At 57.1% G+C, this 16,441-nt stretch overlaps 1 protein-coding gene across 2 annotated transcripts; it reads left to right on the top strand.

The window, feature by feature from the left end:
• Positions 1 to 1,263: 1,263 nt before the first annotated feature.
• N4BP3 (NEDD4 binding protein 3) lies at positions 1,264 to 13,509 on the top strand. Of its 2 annotated transcripts, none has more exons than XM_079770653.1 (5): positions 1,264 to 1,514; positions 6,513 to 6,863; positions 7,101 to 7,628; positions 7,994 to 8,236; positions 8,362 to 13,509. In XM_079770653.1, exons 2-5 carry the CDS (start codon positions 6,543 to 6,545, stop codon positions 8,887 to 8,889), a joined length of 1,620 nt encoding a protein of 539 aa, XP_079626779.1. In that variant the 5' UTR covers positions 1,264 to 1,514; positions 6,513 to 6,542; the 3' UTR covers positions 8,890 to 13,509. The 2 variants fall into 2 exon arrangements, with proteins under 2 accessions (XP_079626779.1, XP_079626780.1); XM_079770654.1 differs by lacking the exon at positions 1,264 to 1,514 and adding an exon at positions 5,994 to 6,172.
• Positions 13,510 to 16,441: the final 2,932 nt, after the last annotated feature.

Below are 16,441 nucleotides of genomic sequence, written 5' to 3'. Positions count from 1 at the left end.
TGAGATCTTGCTTCCCGGCATATGTTGTCAGTTTGGTGCAAATAAACTCAATAAAAATTCTCTACATGTTTGGATGTTTCTTAAGTTGACAGGAAATTGGCTAACTGGTGACCCATGGCCCAAATCTGATCTACGTGTGAGTGTGCAATGTCTTTATTTTTTAATTGATAAAATTTACATACATAAAATTAAGCATTTAAAAGTGTACAATGCAATGACTTTTAGTACATTCACAATGCTGTGCAACCACCACTTCTGTCTGGTTCCAAAACATTTTCCTCATCCCAAAAAGGAAACCCCATACCCTTTAAGCAGTCACTCATTTCTCTCTCTACACAGCCTCTGGCACTAACTGCTTTCTGTCTGTGTGGATTTACCTGCTTCTTACAAGTGGAATCACACATGTGGCCTTTTGGGTCTGGTTTCTTTCACTTAGCAATAATTTTTTGGAGGCTCGTTCGCTGGAGGGGCCGGCAGCGGGTTATGCTGCTCTCCGCAATCCCTGCAAACTCGCGTTCCATTCATGTATCAGCATTTCATTCCTTTTGAATAATATTCCATCGTATGGATATACCACAATGTGTTTATCCATTCATCAAGTGGACAACCTGAACTATGTCCACCTTTTGGCTATTATGAATAGTCCTGCCACACACACTGGCGTGCAGGTACTTGTTTGAGTCCCTGTTTTCAGTTTTTGGGGGTATATACCTAAGAGTGTAATTGCTGGGTCAGAAGGTAACTCTGTTTCACTTTTTGAGGAAGACACGGGTGTTTAATAGTTTTCGATCTGAATGCCTTTAGGTATCCATTTCTGTCCCTGTCTCCATTTCTTCTACAGTCTTACATCCAAGTGTTCGACTCAAATGATTTGGTTCCTGAAGGCATCTGGATTTGCTGGATTTCCACCTCTCAGGAGTACTGTCTTGCTCAGCCTCAAAAGGGGATCATATTTACCTAAGAGAACACGGCGAGGATCAGGGAGGTGATGGACTGAACGAGCCTCTTCCGAAGCTGCTCAGGAAACAGAGAGGGACCGCGAAGGCAGGAGGAGGAGCGGGGCAGGCGGAGCGCGCTTTGGGGGCGTCGTCCGCGCTCGGGGAAGCGGACCAGCCGGGGTCCGAGCGGGCGGGTACGGAGCGGCGCTGCGCTAGGAGCAGCCGGCAGGGGGCTCGTGGGGCCGGGGCGGGGCTCAGGTTGGCTGGCAGTGGGCGGGGGTTGCCCCTCGTCCCCTCCCCTCCCCTCCCGAGGCCCCGGCCACGCTTCGGGCTGGCGGTGCGCGGGTGAGTCAGGCCGGGTTTTCCCTCCGCCTCTGGGGCATGCGAGCCAGCGCCACCGAGCGCGTCCCTCCCTCGTCAATCCGGCTCCGGCGCCCGCCCGCGTTTTCCCGACGTCTGCCACCCAGCCGCTCCGGCCCGGCTCGCAGTCTCCACAGGACCCGCGCCCTGGAGGGAGGGTTCAAATCCGCGCGAGCGAAGTGCAGCGCGCGCGGGGTGCGGAGCGGGGCCAGCATGGTAAGTGGGGCGCGCCAGGGGCCGCGGCTGGACTCGGGGGGTGGGGCCGTTCGCGAGGTCTCCCCTTTCCCGGCGACCTTGGCCAAGCCTCAGCCCCGCCGGCCGAGGTCTCCGTCTAAGTGGGTGGGGGTGCCCGGGTGCGGTGTGCGCCCAGGTGTCCCCGGCTCCGGGCGCCGAGGCATTGAGGCTCGGGATCAGGGACCCACCCACACGCTCCGCTGGAGGGGCCGGCGGCAGGTTGTGCTGCTCTCCGCAATCCCCGCAAACGCGCTTTCCGTGAATCTGCGTTCGGGACCCCTGCGTCGCGGCGAGGGTGGGGCAGATGCCCTTGGCAAGGGAGCCTGACCTCGGCCCCTGTCTCCCAGCCCCACCGCTCCGGGCAGGCCCCAGGAAGGCGCCAGGAAGAGACTGCCCCTCCCGTCCCCCAGGTAGTTAAATGACCTCCCGCAGTTCTGGGGAGCCCTAGCCAGCCTCTGCCACAGCTTTCCCGGGGCAAATTCCGAAAGGATGCCTACCTCCTTTGCCTCTCCTTCCCCATGAGACCCCTCTCCCGCCCCCTCCGCAATACCCGCTTCGTCCTTCAACCCCCCTGCCCTGTACGGGCGGGCGGAAGCTGCCAGCTTGCCTCCTGGGCCCCCAACCTGGGATGCTCCCACGTCTTGGCGGCCAGAGCAACGCCACAACCTTTGGCCAAAGTGAGGGCTGGCCCGGGGCCAGCCGAAATCAGGGCTCTGGCTGTGTGCAGAGATAGAACTGGGACCCTGCCTCTTTCACCGGCACCACTCTCCCCCAAGAACAGATTGGGGTTCTCCTCCTTTGCATCAGGGGCTCAGCCTGGCTGCCCCTCTGCCTTGGCCACCATGCCCTCTCCCTGCTTGGCCTGGGGAGGAGGCAGAGGCAGAGATCACCATCCTGGACTAGGTGATCAGCCTCCTCCCAGCGCCCTCCTGGGCAGGGCTCTTGTGCTGGCTGGCTATGTGTGGGTGTGTATGTGCCAGACTGTGAATGAATTCGACCAGCCTGCTCCCACTACCGCCTCTAGAGCCAGCAGCTTCCAGGGCTGAAAGTCCCCAAGCAGCAGCGCTGCCACTATTTCCTCCTGATCCAGGGGCAGGCGTGAGGGATTCCAGGCTAAGGGGACTGGAATCCAACCCAGCTTGGTTGCACACGCCCTTGGGAGCAGCAGCGGTGGGGGCTGGGCAGACATACATACACAGCAGGGAGTGCCCATGGGGGGCAGTGGCGACCCCTGGCTGGGATAGCCTGATGCAGTGCGGAGGACCTTGCCCTGGGAGTTGGGATGGCTGTCGCTGTGGGTTCTTGGGCAACTTGCTTCCTCTTTCTGGGCCTGTTTCCTTGTCTGTAAAATGGAGTGACAGTCACTGCTACTCGGCCTGTCCTCACGAAGCTTTCATGGAGATGAGACGATGGAATGAAAGGGCTGAAGAACACTGTAGAGTGCCCTGCAACTGTGAGTGACTCTATAGTGGGACAAAGCATCACTCCTGCAGGGGTTGGCCACGGCTCTGCCTCTCCAAGTGTTGCAGGGTGTCCAGGGTATGCCCCCTTCCTGGCCCCTCCGCATCCACTGCCCCCTCTTTTGGAACTGGGACATTCCAGTCCCATTCCTCAGGGGCAGCTGCAGACACACCCCTCAGCAAAACTGATTCCCCAGCAGGTGGTGGGACACCGCCCCCCCTCCACACACCCCCTCTTATGGGCTGTCAGGGCTCAGGAGGGGCTGATGCAGCAGAGTTGGGAGTGGGAGCTTCCTGCCCACTTGCTCTGGGATGTCCCACCCCAGAGGAGATGCATGGTGGGGAGCCTGTGCACTTACTTCCTCCTGTGCAGCTGAACATGACCTTGGGCACATTATTTCAACACCTGGGCCTCAGTGTTCTCTTATGAAGTGGGGGTTGACACTACTCCCCTCCTGTGCGTGTTGTGAGGCTATGGTAGCCCTGTGTCAGGCTGACACACCAAGGCACCCACTAATGGATGCCAGGATGCCTTCTTGATGTTCTGTCTCTGCTCCCCCAGACCCATTCTCCTGGCTCCACCCAGGGTGGTCCAGAAGAGATGTCCCTCTGTGTTCAGGACTTTCAGTCTGCTGGCTAATCTTGGGGCCAGGGGGTGGGAGTGGGAGTAAAGGCCCTGTTGGGGCCACGTGGGGCCTGTGCAGAAGGCCGAGCCCAAACCTAGCCTGTGGGGTTGTGGGGAGTTTTCAGCTCTGGGCAGAGCTCTGGGCCCCAGAGCAAGCAAGCCCAGGCACTTAGAGGCATCTGGCTTTAGGCTCTGATCCCTCCCCAGTTGCTGTTTCTCCCCCACGTCCCCACCAAATCCTCTCCAGCCCACAGCTGTCCTGGTCTGGTCAGGCCAGTCCCTGGGCTTCCAGGCAACAGGAAGGCGTGTGTGTTGGGGGGAGGCAGGGAGGTGGAGGGACCCTTCTAGGAAAAGGTGCTAGCTGGTAAGACAGCCAGAGAAGTGACTGTGGAGGGGTGGAGGGTGGGGGCCTTATAGAAAGACAAAGGAAAGGGGCTGCCTGTGCCTCTTCCTCCAGCTCCATAGCTGTTCCTAATTGCTCAAGTCACTCGTGGAGGGAAGCTGGCCTCATGCTCATGCCTCCCTCACCACCTTCACACGCCCCCCCCCCACCCCCCCTCTGCATCTAGTCTCTGGGCCGGGACCTATTTGGTTCCTCCTGGTCTCTCCTGCTGGGGTATTCCTGTATTATTATGTATATGTGTCCCAGAGCGTGTTCAGTGCCGTGTGGGTGACCTTGAGCGTGACTGTCTGCCGTTGTGTCCTCTAATATAGGAGCCTCTGTGCTGCTGGTGGCACTGACTGGACTGCAACATGTGTGTGGCTGGCGTAGATGCTGTTATGGCCATGGCTGCCTCTCTAGACCGAGACTCTTTGTGGGGCACAGGGGATGTCAGTTATTGCTCCCTGAGACAGGAAGTGAGGATCTGCCCAGGGGAAGGTGAGATGGTGTGTATTTGGGATGAAGTGAGCGTAGTTGGCATCACTGTCACCATCGTCCACGGCATCTCCCCCCCCGCCCCCCCCCCCCCTTGTTGCACTGGGCTTAGAGTTCACAAGACCTTTTGCCTCTGTTGTCTCTGTGACTGTCACGGTAATCCCATAAGGAAGGCAGGGCAGGCAGGGTCTTTCCCCACCTCAGAGATGGGGAGACTGAGGCATGGTGAAGAGAGGTGCCCCATGGAGAATCAGTGTGAGAGCAGGCCAGGACACCTGCTTGTCTGCTGTCCCACCTCTGACAGGAGTTCAGTGCCCTCTCAGACACAGAGGTATCTGTGACCGGGTGGGTTTGTCGTGGTGAAGGGGTGTCAGATTGGGAGATCAGTGCTTCCATTCCACCTCTTTGGGACATGGGTGACATCCTTGGTCATTTGGCAGCATGGTGCTGGATCACCGGTGTCCTCACCCTGGCCAGCTCTGTGACCTTGGGCAAACCATTTCACCTTTCAGAGCCCTAGTGTCCTTACCTAAAAAAATAGATAGTACCTAGGTCTCAGGACTCAGTGAGACCCCTGTGTCTCTGTAGGTGCTTAGCACTTGTGATTCCTTACCTGGAAGAGTCCCCTGACCCTGTGTGGCCTGTGACACCACGGGAGGTGTTGAGGGAACTGGGGCCTGGGAGGGAAGGGTTGGGAAGGTTAGTTTTGCCCAGGGTGAGGTGGAGGGCCACATGTGAGGGGGCAGGGCTGCACCCTCCTTCCCTTTTACTCCTAGAGAGCTTTGTCTTCCACAAACACAAAACCTGGAAATGGCTGAGGAAGATGGAGCCTCCTAACGACCATTGTTTGGGATGGGAGTGGGTGTCCCGGTGGCATATTGGGGAGGTTGTGGGGGACTCACAGCTGCAGCGTGCCTGCTGGGGTCTAACTGGGAATGGGAGCAGCTGGGTGGGAGGGAGAGAAGGTGGCATTGGTTCATCCAGCATGCTGAGCACTGGGCTTAGCACAGGGGATCCAGCCGGGCACTAGGTACAGGTCCCACCTCCATTGTATGGTCCCAGCACAGGTGGGAGCCTGGCCACTGAGTCTCCCACCGGTAATGCTCATTGTCTGACCAGCTAAGCTCTGCTCTGGCCAGCCTGCGTTGACCCTGGCTGCTGACTGGGCGCTTTGTTCTATTGTCTTAGCCCATTCTCTAGGCATCCCTGAGTGATGAGCTGTCATGGCCATTGTACGCATGAGGAAGCCAGGCCCCCCACACTGACTGGCTCAATGCAGGGTCAAGATTTAGAGACACCCCTGCCCCCAGCCTCACACCTGGTGGTGGGCTCTCTAGCGGATATAAGGGCTGGCAGGGGTTCTGGCGGCCCCTTCCCCCTGCCTCTCACCATGGCCCAAGGTGAACACCTGTTCCGGAAACCGTGGCCATTGTTCCCTCCATCCTTCCTCCCCTTGGGCCCTTCCTGTTTGTATCCCTCACACTGCCTGGTGCAACCCCACCCGTGCCAGGTGCTTCCCTTGGGGAACTCACTCTCCGCAGGAAGAGGGCTGAACTGGGTTTCCCCTCTCCCAAGGAAAGAAGAAGGAATGGAGTATCTGAGGCGGCTGGCCCTGGTTCCCTGTGCCCTCTGCCTACTTCCCAGATTGTGGGGGGAGTCTAGCAGGAGAGTGAGCAAGGTCAGAGTCAGACAGAGCCTGAGTCCTCAACTGGCCCAGTCCTGGGAAGGGCCCTGTCCTGCTGTTTCAATGCCTCCCCTCATCCCTACCTCCCCACCCCCAATCACACACCAGCTGCTAGCTGATGCTGGGGTACCGGGCAGGTGGCTTTAGGGCTTTGTGCCCCTTCTTCTTGCTAGCCTAGGTACTCTGTGCTGCATTCTCTCCATATCCATATCTGCCTCTCCTGGGCCTGGGCCAGAGGGGGAGCTGACACAGAACAAGCACCTGGTTTTAGGGCATCAAGGGCAGGTGGGCAGCAAGCACCCACCTGCCCCTGATGGAGCCTCTTGATCTCTAGAAGCAGCTGCCTGTGCCGTGTTGAAACTTCATGGACACAGCCCCAGGCCCTGCTGGCATTGCCATGGGCAGCGTGGGCAGCCTGTTGGAACGGCAGGACTTCTCCCCTGAAGAGCTACGGGCAGCACTTGAGGGATCCCGAGGCTCCCGCCAGCCTGATGGGCTCCTCCGGAAGGGCTTGGGCCAACGTGAGCTCCTCAGCTACTTGCACCTCCCTAAGAAAGACGGCAAGACCACCAAGCGGGCCGCTCGGAACGAGCCTGCCGACTATGCCACCCTCTACTACCAGGAACATCCCCGGGCCGGTGACTTCAGCAAGACCTCGCTGCCCGAGCGGGGACGTTTTGACAAGGTGCACCTCTGCCCAAACCCCTCCCTGGGGTGGGAGGGTGGGATGGGGAGCTTGGGGCCTCCTTGGAGACCTCGGCGCTGGGACAGGGCTTGGACCTGAAAGTCCTGCTATGGACTAGCCTGGTCATTGCTTCCCAGTGGCAGGCACCCCGTGTCTGAAAGGACCCCCAGGGCTGTGGGAGCATCGTAGGGCAGTGCTGTTAGCCCAGGGCCTTACCCTGCCCTCTCTTCCTGGCAGTGCCGTATTCGCCCGTCGGTGTTCAAGCCTGTGGCGGGCACCGGGAAAGGCTTCCTGTCCATGCAGAGCCTGGCGGCCCACAAGGGCCAGAAGCTGTGGCGCAGCAACGGCAGTCTGCACACTCTGGCCTGCCACCCACCCCTGAGCCCAGGGCCCCGGGCCAGCCAGGCACAGGCCCGTGCCCAGCTGCTGCACGCCCTCAGCCTGGACGAGGGCGGCCCCGAACCCGAGCCCAGCCTGTCTGACTCCTCCAGTGGGGGCAGCTTTAGCCGAAGTCCTGGCATGGGCCCTGGCCCCTTCAGTTCCTCCCTGGGCCACATTAACCACCTTGGGGGCTCCCTGGATCGTGCCTCTCGGAGCCCAAAGGAGGCTGGGCCACTGGCCGGGTTGAACTGCCTGCCTGAGCCCCCGCCGCCCTATGAGCTCTCTTGCCACACTGCCGAGGAGGTGGTGGCCATGCTTCCCGACACCTGTGAGGATCTCAAGAGAGGCCTCAGTGACCAGGATGGCGTCAATCACTTCACACAGGTGAGGGCAGCCTCTGCCTGGGGTCCTGCTGTATCCCTTGGCATTGGAGTCCCGGGCAGCGTCCTCAGCCCATCCCCCCCCCCCCCCCCATGACTCTGGACATGAGAGAAAGAAGGAGATGCATCAGCTCCTCTCCCCCCGCCCCACGTGGTGGAATGTCGGGTCACTCGTGGTTCTTGCTGGGGTTGTATAAGAGGGAGGGAGAGACTCCCTGGGGAGGGGAGGGCGGGAATATGTTGGGGACACTTCACCTCTGGAGGGCATCCCAGGTAGGGCACGTGTGGCCAGGGCGTTGGGCCCTGGTCCTGTGGTTTTCGGGTGCAGGACGTCGGCTGCGGCTATCCGGTGCCTCTTTCCCTTGGCAGGTGCTGGAGGAACGCCAGCGGCTGTGGCTGTCTGAGCTGAAGCGCCTGTACCTGGAGCGGCTGCATGAGGTGGCCCAGAAGGCTGAGCGCAGCGAGAGGAACCTCCAGCTCCAGCTGTTCATGGCCCAGCAGGAGCAGCGTCGCCTGCGCAAGGAGCTGCGGGCACAGCAGGGCCTGGCCGCTGAGCATCGGCCCCCAGATGCTGACCCCAGCACTCGGCCAGAGGAGGAAGCACGATGGGAGGTGAGAGACCGGGCTCTCAGGAACTCTCCTGTCCCCATTTCTGCAGCCCCCTCCTCTGCCCACCCCCTGACCCAGCCCCCTGACCCAGCCTTGCGTGGCGCTCGCCCCTCCTGTGCCCCTTCCAGGTGTGCCAGAAGACAGCGGAGATTAGCCTCCTGAAGCAGCAGCTGCGGGAGGCCCAGGCCGAGCTGGCCCAGAAGCTGGCTGAGATCTTCAGCCTAAAGACACAACTTCGGGGCAGCCGGGCACAAGCCCAGGCCCAGGACGCAGAGCTGGCCCGGCTGCACGAGGCTGTGCGGAGCCTGCAGGAGCAGGCCCCCCGGGAGGAAGCCCCGGGGAGTTGTGAGACCGATGACTGCAAGAGCCGGGGGCTGCTGGGGGAGGCAGGAGGCAGTGAGGCCGGGGATGGTGCCGAGCAGCTGCGGGCGGAGCTGCTGCAGGAGCGACTCCGGGGCCAAGAGCAGGCGCTACGCTTCGAGCAGGAGCGGCGGACCTGGCAGGAGGAGAAGGAGCGGGTGCTGCGCTACCAGCGGGAGATCCAGGGGGGCTACATGGACATGTACCGCCGCAACCAGGCACTGGAGCAGGAACTGCAGGCGCTGCGGGAGCCCTCCACGCCCTGGAGTCCTCGGCTTGAGTCCTCCAAGATCTGAGGCCAGCGGAGAGAGCTGACAGCAGAATCACTGTCAGAAGAAGGCTTGGGCAAGCCCTCCCCGAGACAGCCGGCTGCTTCCTGACATTGATCTGGGGCAGAATCTGCTGAAGCCAACCAGGGACGGGGAGGCTCCCCGAGAGGAGGATCCCAGTGGGGCCGTGGGCTGGGGAGGGTGCCAGCAGCAGGAGCCAGGCCCAGGCCCAGGCCCACCTGGCTGAAACGTACCCCTGCAGGGCCCAGCCTGCTCCTGGAGTAGGTGTGGCCCTAGGAAAGGGAGACTGGGAGATGAGGCGCTCAAGATGTAGATGGGCAGGCATGTGGGAGGAAGGCTGGGAAAATAACATTGGCCTCCCCCAGAATAAAACCACATTTTCTATGAGGAGGCCCTTGGTGATACGTTGGGCCTGTCCCCGGCCTAGATCAAGGATGGTTGGGGTTGGGGGCTGTGGACCTGGACTATAGCTCCTCCCAGAGTCCTGGTCAGTGGGAGGTTGTACCCAGTTCCTGTGTGCACAGCTGCTGGGCACGTGTGTTGGCAAGTGGAGGAGTCATCCTCCTTGCCCCAGCACCACATGGCTCCGTAGCTGCCGTGTGGGCTGAAATTCCTTTCTTCAGCACCAGTGGGATTTTTCAGAAGGAACGATGCCAGGGAACCCGGGAAAACAAAAGGGCAAGTCACCCAAGGCATTGGTGACTTCATTGTTAGAACATGAAACGTTCTCTTGGTGGAAAGTTGGCCCCAGTGCCCAGGCCCCTGCTGGGTTTAGGGCTAGCCTAAGACACCTCTTCTGGGCTCCCTAAGGATCCTGTAGGGACCTGTCCCTCCCAGAACCCACCTCTCACCTTCCTGTCCGGCTGTGGTTCACCACCCCCCTACATAGAGATCGGGCTTTGGGAAGGTGCGGGAGGCAGGCAGAGAAAGCTTGTGGGTCAGTGGGTAATGGGCCTTTGCCACTGCAAGGAACGTGGGCATTTCCCCATAGGCATGGAGGACCCTGGAGTATTTTTAAGCAGGGGTGAGGTAGGAGCTCATTTGTATTCTGAAAAGCAGCCCCTGCCTCTCAGATGCCTGGTTTCCTCTCTGGGCCTTTGCCCCCTCCCGGAGGGTGGCGTGGTGCACAGACCCAGACTGGCTGTGCAGGTAGCATCTCCCCACCCCTTGCCCTTGTAGTGAAGCTCGGCGCCCTGACAGGTGAATCATTGTGACTGCTGGCATGCATTGAGGGCTTCCCTTCTGCCAGGCACTGTTAGGCTGCCAGGGCATGGGGGCTCAGGTTTGAATCTTTCTGCCCCAGGGGAAGCAGCACACAGACTTCTCCCCTCCCAGTGTCTGTTCTGGTGGGGCAGGCACTTCTCAGCAGAGATTCCCCAGTTTGCTCCCAGTGGCCGTGCCCTGCCCTCCTAGCCAAGCCTGGCAGCCACTCAGGCCCCAGCAGGTGGGGCCTGTGCATGGGGTGTGGATTGGGCTGTAGAGTGTGAGCCAGTGTGCCCTGCCTTTTCAGGGTGGGGAGGGGTGTGTGAATTGACTGCCAAGGGGATGGTGTGTCTGGCCCTGTGAGTGGCAGGTGTGTGTAGAGATGTGCTGTGGGTGGTAGGTGTGTCTGAGGGGGTGTGTTTGGGGCTCCTGGGCTGCTTCCTGCCGCTCCCTCTGCTCCATTACTTGCCCCCTGGCTCCAGTCCCTTTAGCTAGTGGAACCTGTGTCCAGGGCAGACCCCTGGGCCTAGCTGAGACCCATCTAGGCCCACCCCTCAGCCTGGGGAGGGAGAGGGAACACCTGGGTCAGTTCCCCACAGGCCTTAGTATCCATTTCAGACCCTCCCAAACCCAGGTTTCTGGGCCAGTGGCCCTCAGGAGGGCCCCCTCCGCCCCCACAGCTGAGTGCTGGCCTGAAGTCTGGGCCACTCCCTCCTCAGGGCCTGGAGCAAGTTGGGCTGGGTGCCCACATGCCCTGCCATGGCCAGGGTCCACTTTTCCATGTACCACCTCTGCAGAACAGCTCCTCACCCAGCAATTAGAGAGCTGGGCCTGCCAGTACTGCCAGTGGGGAGTGGGTGGGCGGTACCAAAACTTGGCAGCTATGCCAGAAACCAAGACCAGGCCCAGATGCAGGGGGAGGGCTCAAGAGAGCCAAGCTGAGGTGTCTCAGAGGAAACTTGATCCTTATTAGCTCATCCCTGCCTGGAGAACCAGTTCCGAGTCCCCAAGCCAGCTTGGTGGCTCTAGGGCTCTGGGACCAGACAATTACAGGTGCCACTGTGGTGGCTACTGCTTCAGGGCAGCTCTTCCCTCCCGCCCCTGGCAGGCCCCTAGGGCCCCCTCCAGCAGCAGAATAGGCCTGGGCAGCCAATTCTTCAGAACTGTGGTGAGCCCCACCCCGGGATCCCTGCCCCTGGTCCCTCCTTTTCTCAGCTCAGATGGTGTCATGCTCCCTGGGCCCCTCAGCCTGCCACTTGAAGCCTCTGGCAGTCCAGCCCCCTGAGTCACTGATGGTGGTGCCCCTTCGGACCCCAGCAGCCCTCTGGGCCTTCCTTCTCTAGGCAAAGCCCCCTCACTGTGCTCAGATCTTGTCTCATCAAGGAAGCCTTTTTTTCTTTTTTTTTAAATATTGTATTTTTATTGATTTCAGAGAGGGAGAGAGAGAGATAGAAATATCAATAATGAGAGAGAATCATTGAGCAGCCGCATCCTGCACGCCCCCCACTGGGAATCATGCCCTGACCGGGAATTGAACCGTGACCTGGTTCAAAGGTGGACGCTCAACCACTGAGCCACGTCGGCTGGACAGGGAAGCCTTTTCTGAAATCAGGGCAATCCACCTCCCTGTGCCCATGGCCCCCATATACCTCTCCACCAGTTCTTTCTATGCTGCTGGAATTGTCCCTTCATCTCTGGACTGTGGGCCTTGCCCAGCCAGAGCTATGTCTTGTTTTGGTTGTTTGTTTTGTAATATATTTTTTATTGATTTCAGAGAGGGAGAGGGAGAGAGAGAGAAACATCAATGATGAGAACGAATCATTGATTGGCTGCCTCCTGCACGTCTCACACTGAGGATTGAGCTTGCAACCTGGGCATGTGCCCTGACCAGGAATCCAATCGTAACCTCCTGGTTCATAGGTAGACGCTCAACCACTAAGCCACACCGGCTGGGCTCATGTCTTGTTTTTATCCCTAGAGCCGCTCTGGCTCCAACCCCAGATTGCGCTGGGGAGCTTTGGAGTCAAGAGGGACCAGACCCCCTCCCCTGACGGACATGGGTTTGAGCTGGTGGGAAAGGTGCCATGGGCATCAGATGTGAACCAGGTTTGTCAAGCTCCAGGGTGCCAGAGCTAGGTGCCACTCACTGCACAGGGCCTGGCGTGGTTCCCAGGTGTGGAAGCTGAGGGGACCATGGCCTCTGCCTTCTTGGCCCTTCCCCCGGTGGGTGGAGGAAGGAGACAACACACATGGCCATGAAGTGACTGAGCCAGGCAGGAGACAGGACAGTGCAAACGTAGCGATCAAGTCAGATAGTGAAGGAGGCAGAGGGAGCATGAGAGGAAATTTTTGAGACTGGGGGCCTGGGGCTGTAGGTATAGTGATCCTGTCTCCAAAGACGATGCAGGCCCCACAGTGGCAATCCATCACCTCGTGGGGCCGGGCTTCACCCATTATATTGGATTCAGAAAAGAAAAAGAATGTGTGGTTTCCTACAACAGAAGTGTCACGTGAGATGAGGTGGGAGTGCCATGGGAGTTCAGAGGAGAGTGGGCTAACTTATCTAGGTGATGGAGTGGGGGTGACAAAGGTTGACCAAACTTTGGTTAAGCTATTTTAATTTTTTTATTAATTTTTTGAGAGAGAGAAAGGGAGGGAGAGAAACATCCATGAGATAGCACAACATTGATGGAAAAAATATCCTCTGGTGAGGATTAACAACAAAGACCTCTTGATTGGCTGCCTCCTGCACGCCCCCTGCTGGGAATACATCCCAGTGTTTGTGCTCTGACTGGCAACTGGTGCATGGATGAAACCCAACCAACAGCCAGGGCTTGTTAGGCTCTTCTGAGCTCTTTTTGACGAGGTCTGACCTTGGAAGGTGTCCTTTCTTGTTCAGTCCAGCTCTAGCAAGAATCCTCAGTTTAGCCAGAATTGCCCATCCTCTATACTAGATCACCCTGCACATTTAATTTGGTTTCTCATCCTCCACGGGTCACTGGCCTGCCTTCATTGAGAATCCTGTGGTCTATTTAGCCAGAATGCCCTCTATCCCCTGAGGTTTTCTCGTAGTAATTTTCTTTTCTTTTTAAAACATATATTTTTATTGATTTCAGAGAGGAAAGAAGAGGGAGAGAGAGATGGAAACATCAATGATGAGAGAGTATCATTGATTGGCTGCCTCCTCCATGTGCCCCCATTGGGGATCAAGCCTGAAACCCTGGCCTGTGCCCTGACCGGGAATCAAACCTTGATCTCCTGGTTCATAGGTCGAGACTCTCAACCACTAAGCTACGCCAGCCGGGCTTAGGAATTTTCCACCCACTGACCCCCAGTCTGGTCCTTGGCCATAAATTCTACTTTTCCTTGTTGTGTTTGGAGTTGAGCCCACTCTCTGTCCCCTACTGCAAATCTCCATCGCTGTAGTCCTTCTTGAATAAAGACTTCCTTACCATTCTAACAAGTGTCATGAGTAAATTTTTTTCTTTATTTTTCCCTCTTTTTTTTTGTTAATCCTCACCCGAGGATATATTTTCCATTGACTTTTTTGAGATAGTGAAAGAGAGGAGGGGGGAGAGAGAGAAAGAGAAACATGGATGTGAGAGAGACATCGATTGGTTGCAACCCAAGTATGTGCCCTTGACCAGGAATCGAACCCGCGACCACTTGGTGCTCGGGCCAGTGCTCTAACCATTGAGAACACCGGCCAGTGCTTTTGTTTTTTTTTCTTTAACAGGGGTAAGCTTCTCTGAAGAGGGGAGTTGGGGTTTCCTCAGGAGCATCATGGGATGAGGGCATCTAGGACAGGCCTGGACTTGGACACAGGGAAGCGTGGGGCAGGCCTGGGGGAGGGTTCTGTCTGACATAGGAAGACCTCATTTCCTGTGACTGTGGGTGGGTCCCAACCGCAGCCAAAGGGAAGGGCCAGAACCAGGACTAGCTTTGTGTGTGTGTGACCTGTGTGGTCATGCAGGGTCCCACACACAGAAGGGCCGTGCACTTTGGTGCAATGCTCTGCTATTGCCATCTTGAACTTCTTAATGATGTTTGAACAAGAGGCCTCATGTTTTCATTTTGCTCTGGGGCCTGCAAATGATGTAGCCACTCCTGGCCTGAACCAAAGCCTTGCACGGAGGGGCAGGAACTGCGAGAAGAAGCGGAGACTTGTTGGGAGCCGCCTGGAGGGTGGAAGGAAGAGGCAGCCTGAGCAGGCAACTTGAGCTCCATGGGATGAGACCTGACGCTCCCAGGTTCTTCAGAGGGCAAGCAGTGGGGGCATCACCGGCTGCTGCCACCACCCACCAGCTCGCAGGGGAGGACTCCCTCTGAGGGAAGGAAGGCTGTATTTTCAGGAGAGCATTCCAGGGCTTGCCATCTAGGTCAAGAAACTTTTTTTTTTTTAAAGGATTTATCTAGTGTGTTCTTTGTGTATCTGTTTCCCTTCTCCCATTTTAAGGTATAATTTACATACAGGAAAACTCAACTTTTTTAGAGTTCAGTTTTTAGAGCATTGGCAAATGCAGAGTTGTATAACTAACCCTACAATCAAGATATGAAATAATTCCGGCATCCCCCCCCCCCCCAATTCCTCTGTGCCCCTCTGTGGTCAGCCCTTAACCTCTACCCCCAGGCAACTAGTGACCTGCTTTCTTAATTACCCTGTGTTTCTTTCCCCCCACTTTTTGTGAGCCTTATTTAATCCCACCACATATTAGAACATATTACAAAGTAGCAAGTAAAGCAATATGACATTGATGTAAAAATAAAACCGCTTCAATGGAAAGAATGAAGAGCCAGAAATAGATTCCATATTGCAGAAAATTCTAATATGATGATGAAGGGCTTCAAAATGAGACGGTAAGAAGGATTATTTAGTAAGAGGTGCTGTGATAACTGGACAAAAATGTGGGAAAACAACGTCAGACGTTGCACTTCCACGTGCAAAATGAAATGGACATGTAAATTGGGGAGGAGGCCTGGAGGGTTGTACCAAAGAGTTAAATTTTTAAAAACAAATCCTAGGAAACTAGCAAAAGGCTAAACAGACTATTATTGAATTGGTGGAGAACAGCTGTTTTCCTGCTCTGAAGCAGCCCCTTCTCCCAACGAAAACAAACACAATCCCAACGGGGTAAAATGGACAAAATCAACTACGTAATAAAACTTGGTGCACACTGTAAAGTGACAAAACAGAGATGCAAGGAGAACCACATCCTGGGGAAGCAATGACAAAGGGGAAACTGCCTGAGGTGTCTGCCTGGCATTCAAAGTCCTCCAAGAAGCTGGGCTTTGCTCAGACCTAGCCTAGCTGGCAGGTCCAGTCTGGCTCCTCCAGAGGAAGTGGGAAAGCCTGCGGCGCTGTGGAAAACCGGTGGGGTCCAGTCTGGTCGGAGGCGGAGGCAGCCTGGGCCTCAGCGGTCGGCCCCAGGCTAGGCTTACTCAACTCTCCGCCCCCAAGCTCGCGTGGGCCAGGACCACCCAGGCTCGGTGTGCACAGACCCGACTCGCCAGGATATGGGGCTCTGGACTGCCCCCTCTCCGCGTGTTGCAGAAGGTTTTGGAGCCATTGGAGGATACTAGGTATCTCAGAGTATTTCTGAGCTTAAGGTGTTCCAAGTACATGGTGTTGGGGATACAGCAGTACTGAGTACTCGTCCAAATGGGGCTTTTATTCTTAAGCGGAGGTGTGTTAGGGGCCGAAAGACAGAATAAACAAACACACAAGATAATTTTAAGTCAAATGCTATTTTTTAAAAAACTGGTTTGTGCAAGTGCTATACAGAAAACAAACAAGATTGTGCAAGGGTGGTTGGGGGTGAAGGTTGGGGAGGAGGCCTGGAGGGTTGAAGGGGGAGGTTGCCCTGGAATGAAACTGACACGGAAAGGGAGCAGAAAGTCAGGAAAACCAAAACCGAGACCAAGCCTTTTCTCTTGGGCGTTTTTTTTTCTCTCCCCCCTTTAATTTATTTCAGAGAGAAGACAAAGAAACAATGATGAAAAAGAGTCATTGATTGACTGCTTCCTCCACGCCCCCTACTGGGGGATCGAGTTCGCAACCCAGGGGTGTGCCCCGACCAGGAATCCAACCGTGACCTCCTGGTTCATAGGTCGCCGCTCAACGACGGAGCCACCCCGGCTGGGCTTGGGCTCTTTTCCAGTTCAAGTCTGGAAGGCTTGTGGAGGGGTGGGCCATTCCTCTGCCCTGCCCCTGCAGAGCTACCCCCTGCTCTGGGAGGAGTGTGAATTCAGTCCAGGCCTGGGTTTGGGGTCACCCTTCCTCTTCAGGACAGTTGTGCAACCGGGTCCCCCCACCCCACCCCACCCCCCGTTTGCCCAGGAGGGACAACGGCTGGGG

This window comes from Cnephaeus nilssonii, assembly GCF_951640355.1.
Source record: "Cnephaeus nilssonii genome assembly, chromosome: 5".
In the NCBI taxonomy this organism is placed as follows: Eukaryota; Metazoa; Chordata; class Mammalia; order Chiroptera; family Vespertilionidae; genus Cnephaeus; species Cnephaeus nilssonii.
The sequence above is the reverse complement of the archived record's forward strand: the minus strand, read 5'-3'. Positions and strand labels throughout refer to the sequence as shown.